Source organism: Carassius auratus, unplaced genomic scaffold (assembly GCF_003368295.1).
Source record: "Carassius auratus strain Wakin unplaced genomic scaffold, ASM336829v1 scaf_tig00016634, whole genome shotgun sequence".
NCBI classification, from domain to species: Eukaryota; Metazoa; Chordata; class Actinopteri; order Cypriniformes; family Cyprinidae; genus Carassius; species Carassius auratus.
Window position 1 is genome coordinate 69,552 of NW_020524697.1, and position 11,393 is coordinate 80,944.

The 11,393-nt window shown below is 35.7% G+C and overlaps 1 protein-coding gene and 1 long non-coding RNA gene across 2 annotated transcripts in view; one reads left to right on the top strand and one right to left on the bottom strand.

The window, feature by feature from the left end:
* LOC113075267 (uncharacterized) overlaps positions 1 to 8,196 on the top strand; it is a 25,462-nt gene extending 17,266 nt beyond the window's left edge. Inside the window, exon 3 of the long non-coding RNA XR_003280904.1 lies at positions 7,926 to 8,196. This is a non-coding gene — a long non-coding RNA (uncharacterized LOC113075267). The remainder of the gene's footprint in view (positions 1 to 7,925) is intronic.
* Positions 1 to 10,996, bottom strand: part of LOC113075265 (LIM domain kinase 2-like) — a 26,729-nt gene extending 15,733 nt beyond the window's left edge. Inside the window, exons 1-2 of the mRNA XM_026247960.1 lie at positions 10,942 to 10,996; positions 10,190 to 10,286 (exon numbers count right to left, since the gene is read on the bottom strand). Coding sequence (XP_026103745.1) covers positions 10,190 to 10,286; positions 10,942 to 10,957 — 113 coding nt within the window. The 5' untranslated portion in view covers positions 10,958 to 10,996. The remainder of the gene's footprint in view (positions 1 to 10,189; positions 10,287 to 10,941) is intronic.
* Positions 10,997 to 11,393: the final 397 nt, after the last annotated feature.

Here is an 11,393-nt window from a genome sequence, read left to right on the forward strand (position 1 = left end):
TACAGTACATGCAAAAATAGCCGTTCACTTGTGACTGAGACAAAGTCCAACCAGGCAACACACAAACACTATAGTTAAGGAATTTGGGCCATGAGCCAAAACTAGTCATGAAACTCTCACAAACACACTCTCTCATGCCAGCCACCCTACCTACAATTGGAACCTGATGCTGGGACACAAGCTATGCCACATTAAACTATTATCTATTTCCCATGAGAAAAAAAAAGAACCTAATTAAAGACTTAGAACTGCAGAGCACTTGTACCTTGAGGCTTTTTTGAAACAATAAAGGATCATTTATCCAGAGGAGACAGGGAAGGATGCATAAAAAGCAAAAAGTTCCTTTTTACATGCCACAACTTGTTTGCCAGACTAGAGGTGAGGAGGGGGGCAACTGGGACCTACATCAAATGTGAAACACCTAATGGGTACATAACTTTAGTAGAAAAAAATTACAGCCTTAGAGGCAAATAGCAGTACCTTAATGAATGCCCAAGGTATTTCCTCTAAATATACATCAGACACAGTCATAGTCACTGTATGTGTGCTGCTGTGTAAATGATCCCAAAACAACTATTAATATAATGGAATAAACAAAAATTTAAACAATCCTAATTTTTAGGGATGTAGTGATTCACTCAGCTCACGATGCAATTCGATTTACATTATGATAATATATATATAATAAATATTTTAATCTCGATTAAAAAAAGTTTTTTTACACTACAATTCAGAAATTTTAAACAAACTATGTTACAGACTTTTCATTAAGACTCTAAAGAATCATATCAACTTGTGAAAAATGGGTATATCCTGGGACCCCTTTAACATGTAGTAAGAAATTTCACAGAAATTTAATTTAGTGTATAAAACACTGCATAGTCTTCACTGTATCAATCAAACTGATTCTTAAAGATCCAAAAGTGATTCAGTCAAGTGCAGTGAGTGATTAACATTAATCATGACAGACAGCAGCAGGTAAATTAGACTGCTATCCCTTTAAGACCAACTGATACACATCCGTTTTTCACTCGACTATTTACATTTATTTAAGACACAACTGACTATGTTTAAACACGAAGGGCATTTTGACATAATTGTGTGCGTATTTGAACATTCAAGCACAAAAGAGATATTTTTTTAAATTGCATGCTGTCTGAGAGAGGGGCTTTCTCAGTGTGTGTGTGTGTGTGTGTGTGTCAGTAATCGCGAGCACTGCATTGAGATATTTTTCACTGCTTATTGCACTTAATAACTATCAACTATCTTTATTTTCTCATTCTTGCATGTTTCCTTGTCTCTCCAAGGTGTATATAACTTTTAAGTAGTACTATGGTTTCACAGAAATATTTGCATACTGAGGAATACACAATATAGCAAAATCTCTAATGATAGATATCCTGCAGTTAAGATATATACTGTCATAACACCCAGGATTTGACAGATGTGTTAATTTTGTAAGCTATTTTTAATTTAGTCTTTAGTCCTGTGTCACATGTAACTTTTAGTTTTTATCATATTTAGTAAACTTGTCCTGTTAGTGTTTTGGTCAGTAGTCATATTTTAATCTTACTGTTTGATGGTTAAAATTATAGGATATCAATAAACATCAAAGAGATATACACTCACCCTGTTATGAAAACTAGCGTAACAAAAACCTACTCTCAAATATTATAACAGATAAATTCCTAATAATAATTTCAATAATTCTCTTTTAAAACAACGGGGGAAAACAAAACATTGTGCATAGAGGTTGCGAAAGTAACATTACAATCAGCAACTGCGATCTCAAACAATGCAGTCGAGATCAATTACAGAACACAGACTGGCTGAAGACACTTTCATTTTAACAGAATACCTCAAATGAAGATCACTGACATCCAGCTTACTTGTGCAGTACTACGTCAAGTATTTCATAAATCAATTGCTAAAACACACTAACAGTACACCTGTTTACTGTGAAGTTATTATTCAGTGTTTCCCTGCCATTATATTATAATTTTATTTAAGAATATGTTCTCTTTAGTGCCAGATCACAAAAGAACTTCAATTTAAAGTTACCTTTCTGATAGAACAGGTCTATAACTTGTTATTTTATTCAACAAATTTAAATAGCCTTATGTTATTTATTTTATTTACATGACTGCATATGTCATTTCAGTCTTTACGTTATGGTCACGCACAGGAACAAATTGTGAATTTTTTTTTTTTAGACGTCAATTTTATATTCCCAAATGTGTTTAAAAAAAGAATAAAATAAAATAATACAAATCTAAGGAGCAAATAAGGTCATATTTTCCACTAAGTGAAGCAACAATTCTGCACAGAATTTTATATTTAATCATGTTGTTTGGAAAACAGTTACCCAAATTTTTATAAGACTCTGGTCAGGAAAGGAGGTAGACAGCCAGGTCTGAACCAAAGCATCCAAGCAGGAAATCGTCTTCAGGCCATATTCCAGAAGTACAATGATCTTTATTTCCACAATGAAGCGCACAGTGCTGAAGGGATTAACAATTAATCTACTTAACTACCCTATTAAAACTGATTTGGCACACAGCATGAATGTCTTGGTGTGCGTTATGAATGGACATTTCTAAGGGTTTACTAACTAAAATTAAAGCAAGTTCTACTAGTTTTTATTTCCACAATTTTAGAACTCTTGCAGTTCACATTTAGAGCTACGCTTTGCAAAGTGTTTAGCATCTAAATCAAGGCCTGTAAACTGAAGGCCAACAATCACTTGAAAACAACTCTCTGACAAACCCAACAAGACAAAGTGCCAAAGGGAAGCATCTGGCATGCTCCGGTACACCATGTGCTAAAAAAGGGGAAATAGAAGGAAAGAAATGGGGAAAACTGAAAGAAAAGAAAGAAAAAAAACACTCAATGGAATGAAAATGGGGAGGATATGGAAAAGCAACATAGTGCTGAGATGATCTGATAATGATCACATTATTGTGAGAAGGCCACAAAATCTTCAAGCCTGTCTACAGAACCAGCTAGATTTTAGTCTAGCCAGTTTTTGCCTTCGTTTGGAAGAATGTTGACAATCTCTGTTTCTATAGGGAGAAATAACCCAGTCACCCACGTAGAGTGGGCAGAACCTCATCATCCAAACATGGGACACCATTTGTGTGCCTGTAGGGTAAAACCTGCTCCTGAGTTGGGCAACCTGTGTTCCGACAGTGACATCATAGCAGATGAAAAGATTTGTGAATCATTCTCTAACATCTGTGAGGACATTGGCAAAGGCTGAGCAGGTGTGCACACATGACATAAACTTTCACCTGTGCACCAGATGCGACTGGTACATTTCGGTCACTAATTTCAAAACATGGCGTGTTCTAAATGGAGAATACCAATGATTTTTTTTTTGTTGCAATCTAAATGGTAAATTTAGGCATTGCAACATTGTAATGTAAACTGTCATGGCAAACATAATTTGAAAAAAAAAAAAAGCATCAAATCGGCGTATTTAAATAATTTCTAATGGATGATGTGACATTTCAAAATATATAAAAATAGTAGGTTATTTTAAATTATAATGCAGGGTTTTCGTGGGTCCTTAAAAAGTCTTAAATTTAGTTGTATCAAATTGAAAGCCATAAATTGTACAAGAAAGTCTTAATAATGATTTCAAGAGGTCTTGAATCTTGGGAGACGGAAAGACCAGAATTTTGCTATGGCTTAAATTGATGATTAAACCTCAAAAGGCTATGATTTCATTAAATAAACACCAGCGCTGCATGTTTCAGAGTGCTGCTTTGTGTTCTGCCGTTACCGGGGAAACTGTTATATTTCTGCCATTCTAAAAGCACCTTCTGCTGGCAGAGAATGAATGTGCATTTTCAATTAGCCTGTTTTATTGGAGTAGGGTATTCCTGCAATACTGGAGGCTGCAGTTTCAGGCCCTATATTTTTTTTTCTTATTATAATCTTATTATATTCTTAGAATACAACATAGATGACATATCAAATGTTTAAACTGATCATTTTAAGGGAAAAATAAGTTGATTTTAAATTTAATGGCATCAACACATCTAAAAAAAGTTGGGACAAGGCCATGTTTACCACTGTGTGGCATCCCCTCTTCTTTTTATAACCGTCTGCAAATGTCGGGGGACTGACAAGTTTAGGTATAAGATTGTTGTCCCATTCTTGTCTAATACAGGCTTCTAGTTGCTCGACTGTGTTAGGTCTTCTTTGTCGCATCTTCCTCTTTATGATGTGCCAAATGTTTTCTATGGGTGAAAGATCTGGACTGCAGGCTGGCTATTTCAATACCCGGATCATTCTTCTACGCAGCTATGCTGTTGTAATTGATGCAGTATGTGGTCTGGCATTGTCATGTTGGAAAATGCAAGGTCTTCCCTGAAAGAGATGACGTCTGGATGGGAGCATATGTTGTTCTAAAACTTGGATATACCTTTCAGCATTGATGGTGCCTTTCCAGATGTGTAAGCTGCCCATGCCACACACACTCATGCAAACTCATACCATCAGAGATGGCAGGCTTCTGAACTGAGCGCTGATAACAACTTGGCTTGTCCTTGTCCTCTTTAGTTCGGATGACATGGTGTCCCAGTTTTTCAAAAAGAACTTCAAATTTAGATTCTTCTGACCATAGAACAGTTTTCCACTTTGCCACAGGCCATTTTAAATGAGCCATGGCCCATTTTTAGATATGGCTTCTTTTTTGACCTATAGAGTTTTAGCTGGCAACGGTGAATGGCACGGTGGATTGTGTTCACTGACAATGTTTTCTGGAAGTATTCCTGATCTCATGTTGTGATTTCCATTACAGTATCATTCCTGTATGTGATGCAGTGTCGCCTCGAAGGGCCCGAAGATCATGGGCATCCAGTATGTTTTCTGGCCTTGACCCTTATGCACAGAGATTGTTCCAGATTCTCTGAATCTTTGGATGATATTATGCACTGTAGATTAAACTCTTTGCAATTTTTCTCTGAGAAACTCCTTTCTGATATTGCTCCACTATTTTTCGCTGCAGTATTGGGGGAATTGGTGATCCTCTGCCCATCTTGACTTCTGAGACACACTGCCACTCTGAGAGGCTCTTTTTATACCCAATCATGTTGCCAAGTGACCTAATAAGTTGTAAATTGGCCCGCCAACTGTTCCTTATATGTACATTTAACTTTTCCAGCCTCTTATTGCTACCTGTGCCAACTTTTTTGGAATGTGTAGCTCTCATGAAATCCAAAATGAGCCAATATTTGGCATGACATTTCAAAATGTCTAATTTTAAGCATTTTATATGTTATCTAAATTCTATTGTGAATAAAATATAATTTTGTGGGATTTGTAAATTATTCCATTTCTTTTTTTACTCACAATTTGTACAGTGTCCCAACTTCTTTGGAATCGGGTTTGTATTAGCAGTTCATACATTTTCATAGCACTTGCTATTCAATTCTCTATATTATTAAGTAATTATTGTCCTAACCACTCCTAAGCCTATAACATACCCATTGATAACCCTCTTGATATAGTTAATCTAAATTATTCCAATATATTATATATCTGTAACTAACTATCCATCTATAGAGATAATAGTTTAAAGGAAATGTGAAGTCTATAATTTTATAAAACTGTATTTTTGTGAAAACTTTTATCTGAACTGTAAATAATTTTATTTTACAGTTTAATATGTTACTATAGACATTGCCCTACCCCACTCATTTGGTATTAATTTTATTTGTGCAGGTCTTCATATTCCTTTTATATGTAAACAGGTGCATCTCAAATTAGAATGTCATGGAAAAGTTCATTTCTTTCGAAAAATTAAACTCAAATTGTGAAACAATTAAATAAATCCAATGCACAAAGATTGAAGTAGTTTAATTCTTTGGTTCATTAAATTGTGATGATTTTGGCTCAAATTTAACAGAAACTAATTTATTGAGATGCACCTGTATATACATATACACACACAAAGACACAAATAACAAATAACCAATATATTGTGAATCCCTTTATTTTCAAACTCTGTACCATTTAAATTATTATTGCAGAGAATGAAGCCTCTAAAATACATATGAAAATACATATAAAAATGATTTTTATTGGAACATTTAAATAATTCTCACAATGACTTGGGAGTACTTCCATTGTAAAGAACTCTCACACTGAACCTCTGTAATACCTATTTCAATGACCAAGTATCTCGAGAACTCTTTAGCTGTGTCTGAAACTGCTCCCTGTCCACTATATAATGCACTATATCGGGTGTCAGCCATTTTTTTTATGCTGTCAGAATTCTGAGTGAACGACTTCATTCCCTACATTCGTCCACTACTTTTTACCCACAATGTATTCTGATTTCGAGTGCACAACCGATGTACATTTGCTGAAGCTTGCCTACAATCCAATGTGGAGACCCGGCGAGCTGGAAGCGAGAGTGGGAGCGAGTGAGTTTGATTGAGAAAATCCGTCCGTGTTTTTATACAGTCTATGGTCAAGATACCAAAAAATACGTGTTAATGTGTGTTTATTTTTGTTCTCAGTGTTTTAATAGCATTTAATGATTATGAATATAAAAGCATTACAAAACAAATTAATATAGCATCAATGAAATGACAAGCTCACGTGAAGGTATGTATGATTACAATATTAAGTCATTTTGAGTGAGTGTTATTGCTATTAATATTATTTTCTAAAATAAAGTACATAGGCCTATGACTATGTTTTTGCAACAGCTCCAAGTCTCATGCGAAGAGTATAGCCTACGTCGCCATCTGAATCTGTTAACCCTTTTCTGATATAGTGCACTCAACTGCCACACACTTTATAGGAATTAGTGAATGAGTGAGCGGTTTCGGACTCAGCTTTTGTCTTAGTTCTGCTTGGAAGAGTCAACACCTGTTCTCTTTCCTGTTCCAGCTTACACCCAGAGGAAAAACAAGAGGCTTCAGGTGAAATAAAAGAAATTATTCAAACCTTGAACACTCAAAGACAAACAGTACAGATAAAGAACAAACACTCCTTTACTTCCTTCATTCCACTATAGCATTCACATTAACAAAGAAACATTCTGGTGCTCACGACTGGTATTCGGATCTTCTAAACCCTGCGTGTTCCCTGTCGTGTTTGTTAGCTCACAGTACCAAATGATCAGGATCAAAATAAATAAAGGGAGCAGACATAATAATGTCCTATCCAAATAATCAACTAGGATTCCAAATACCTAATAAGTCCTAGTGTTTAAAGATGGCAGATGTGATTATGGTCAAAACAGCCATAATGGACTCAAAAAGGTAACTAAACTCAGTTCATACTATAATTAAAAATCATTGCTATCCGAATGTACTTTCAAATAAATATAATTTAATTAAGGAAGTTAACAGAAAATAACAGCAATAAACAACAAAAAAAATGGGATCACAGTAAAGATGGTATTAAACACTTTGGCTATAACACTATCCCCTAGTTTCAAAGACAAGTCCCAGACTAAAAGCAAGTCTGAGCTGTTTCAACTGATATAAGAAGAATGCATCATGATCATAAAATGACAATACCATTGTTTTGCCTCAAGATACACGGTAATGTTTTTTTTTCCTAAGTCATATTTATAAAAATTACTTAAATGTCTTAAATGAACTATAGTCTATTCCTGACTTAGTCTAAGCCCTGCCCGTGAAACCAGGCCTATAAAACTTCAAACAAAAAATTGCATTTTAATCACTAGCAAATGCAAGTTAAAAAGAAAATTCAAATCCAAGACGCATTCAGAGGAAATTCCAGCCCCTCCTATAGTTATATATAGTTATAGTTAGAACAGTCATTAAAGCATACAAGTTCTCTTTGTCCCTCCAATCACAAAAGGGGCATTAGTTGGACATTTGACAAAAAACAGCTTTACAGAAAGGGGAAAAAAATATAGTCTTGTATTTGTCTGCAAGAGCTATGAGCCGATGTCTGGGAATGTGACAGCTAACCAGAGAGGAGATCCTACCTTCAGTGCCACAAAACACTTACAGGTAAGTAGGGAATGTCTGCCATAATATAAGAGGGATTTCACAGAAGGATAAACAGTCAATTAAAATATCAATCAAATAATAAACAGTAGAAAGAAGTCTAAAGGTCTGACCAGCTGAAGTCAATAGTCAAAAAGCTTCTACTTTAATTCATTGAAACGCTTAATAAAGAACAATATGTAAAAAAAAGTTTGACGAACTACTGATAAGAATAGTACTTATAAATAGCTTCCTGAGGTCAGTTATGTTAAATGAGGTCCTTCATTCAACAATAAAAAACCAAGAGCAATTTGGAGCTACATTTAGAAATACTGACAGTAACGACTCTGGCAGGCAGTTTTTTAACTAGGGGTGCAACTATTTTGATGACACATTAACCTGTCTTTTAAAAAAAGACCTTTACACTGGCACATGCCATTTGATAGTTAAAGGAAAGGTTCACCCAAAAATGAAAATTCTGTTCCTAATTACTCACCCTCATGTCGTTCCAAACCTGTAAGACATTCGTTCATCTTCGGAACGAAAATTAAGATATTTTTGATGGAAACTGCATAGTCAGCAATGCCACTGAAACATTTTATGGCCCAGAAAAGTAGTAAGGACATCAATAAAATAGTCCATGTGACATCGGTGGTCAAACCATAATCTTATAAAGCTATGAGAATACATTTTGTGTCAATGCAGGGTCACAAAGCGCTCAAATTTCATCAAAAATACCTTAATATGGGTTCTGAAGTTGAACGAAGACATTATGGGTTTGGAAGGACATGAGGGTGAGTAATTAATGAAATAATTTGTATTTTTGGGTGAACTAACCCTTTAATCACTGATTAGCTGGAAGAGAGCTGGAAAAAGCGTGGATACCTTTAGCCATTTCTTGGTCCCATTACCACTTTTCATAATTTCACTGTTTGTTTTTAATTACACAAACAAACATTTATCTCTTATATTTAAATAAACATAACACTCAAGCCCCTACATGAAGGTTCTAGAGTTCCTAGTAGTTGCTGACAAACATTGAACTAAGTAGCCCATAATCCCTACATGTAGGTGTGAAAGAAAACAAAGCTTTCATTGAATGCAATAGTCTGCCATATTTTCTTTTGAAAGGGAAAGAAATGCATTCTTCTTTGTCTCGGTGGCTGGTCAACTGAGCCACCCTCATCTCTTAGTAATTCTGTATAGTTGTGTACTTAGTTTGATAAATAAAACGATACGCTGGCTAAGAATCTTAAGTTTAAAGGGATACTCCACCACAACATACTTTTTTTCATTAATCACTTACCCCATGTCATTCCAAACCTTAAAAAAGTAAAAGCTTTCCCCGTCTATGGGAGGCTTGTGACTGTCCCATTAACTAATTAAGTAAATTACACTGTCAAGGTCCAGAAAAGTATGAAAGATGTCGTCAGAATAGTCCATCTCCCCTCAGTGGTTGAACTGTATCATTACAAAGCGACAATAATGCTTTTTATGCATGAAGAAAACAAAAATAATGACTTTATTCAACAATTTGTCTCCTATGCGTCTCTGCATCACTGAAGCTCCATTTTGGAGAATATCCACTGAATGCCATGTTCATCTGTCATGTTCTCCAAAACAAGTTCTCCAGAATGGCACTATGATGATGCGGAGAGACAGAGTTGTTGTTGAATAAAGTTGTTATTTTTGTTTTCTTTGCATATATATATATATTTGTATTTTCTATTCGCTTTCATGATGTTACAGTTGAACCACTGATGGCAGATGGTCTATTCTGACAATGTCTTTCATACTTTCTGGACCTTGTTAATGGGACAGTCACAAGCCTCCAAAATATCATCCAAAATATCTTAAATTGTGTTCCGAAGATGAACGAAGATTTTACGAGTTTGGAACGACATGGGGGTAAGTGATTAATGACTGCATTTTCATTTTGGGGTGGAGTATCCACTTAGGCTGTCCATGCAGGCAGGGGCGTTGCACAAAATCCCAGGCCCTATGCATAAGCAGTCCTGATGGGCCCCCATGCCCCCCATTAAATTCCACTTACTAGCCAACAGACAAAGCTGGAGATTAAGATCAGCAAACCACTTCAGCTGGGGGAATATTTAAAAAAAAACTTAAGCAATTCCCAGAAAAGCAACCAAACACATTTTGTTTACTTCGTCCCATTCCGCAGTTTAAGGAGAAATCAAGTTAAGACCCACTGAAAGCATGAGTTGTGCCAGGCGTCTTGAAGAACCTTCACATGAAACGCGTCCTGAATCCTCCCGCCACAGCCTGTGCACGCGCGCTCCGTCACATCTGTCAATCAAATATCAGAGGAACGTTCAGAACTGGCAGCTCATACACAGATCATGTTTGTTTACATAGGAAACCCCAGATATTTAACTTTCAATTCGACGTGGAACATTTTGAGCACGAAGTTTAAGTTATGTAATCTCTATCTAACGTTATTCTCGCGACTGCTGCAGTTTTTATATTTATACAAATTATGAGATTTTTTACCATTAAAACCTCATATAAATGCAATGGATTTTTTCCAATCGATTTTTATTTGCTTTAACATCTTTCTGTAATGAAAAACAGCTGGGATCCATTTTCATCTGTTTATTTACTTGTGAGATGAAAAGTATAGCGTTATTTAAAATACGAAGAAAAAAAAGATTATTAAAAGGAACCCTTTAAATATTTTTGAATTACATATTCAAATGTAGACATTTAACTGTTTAACGACAAACTTCAATATACAAACCCAAAAAAACTAACAAAACAAGCATTCGAGAAAACACATTCCTACATGTTTGTTTCTGTTGCATCTGTTTTTGAAAACAATTGAGTAACTAACTTTCGTTCTATGGACTGTGACAGCCTTAACATAAAGTACTTGGTAAGTTTGAAAGGAGTTCAAGTGAACATTTACTGGAAGAAGCGTGAATATCGTTCGCACAATCCTCACCTTCTCGTTCGTCCATGTCCTCTCCTATCTGATTTAATTATATTTGTGCAAGCTCACATGCTGTCCAGAAAAGTCTGAGTTCAACACGCTGCACATCGGCGATGCTCCATTTCTGATCCATGTGTAAGACTCACAGAGTAAATCCGACTGGAAATTGAGGGGGGAAAACCAAAAATTTCATCCAGGTTCCAAGCAAGTAAAGTTTTCTAGGTCCCGTTCGACCAGATGACGTTCATAACACATAAATGTACGGAGACTGGAAGGGATCAAACAGCATCACCTGAAACCAGCCTGAAACAGGAGAGTTTGCAGCAAGAGCAAACTGCGCGACAAAGCCGGACCGCTTCCAATAATACCGCAGCGAACATCTATCGCTGATGCACCGAAGCGAATGCAGTGATTTTCTTTGTTTTCAGAATCCTTGCTATATTTTTTCAGTAAGTAGGCCATTA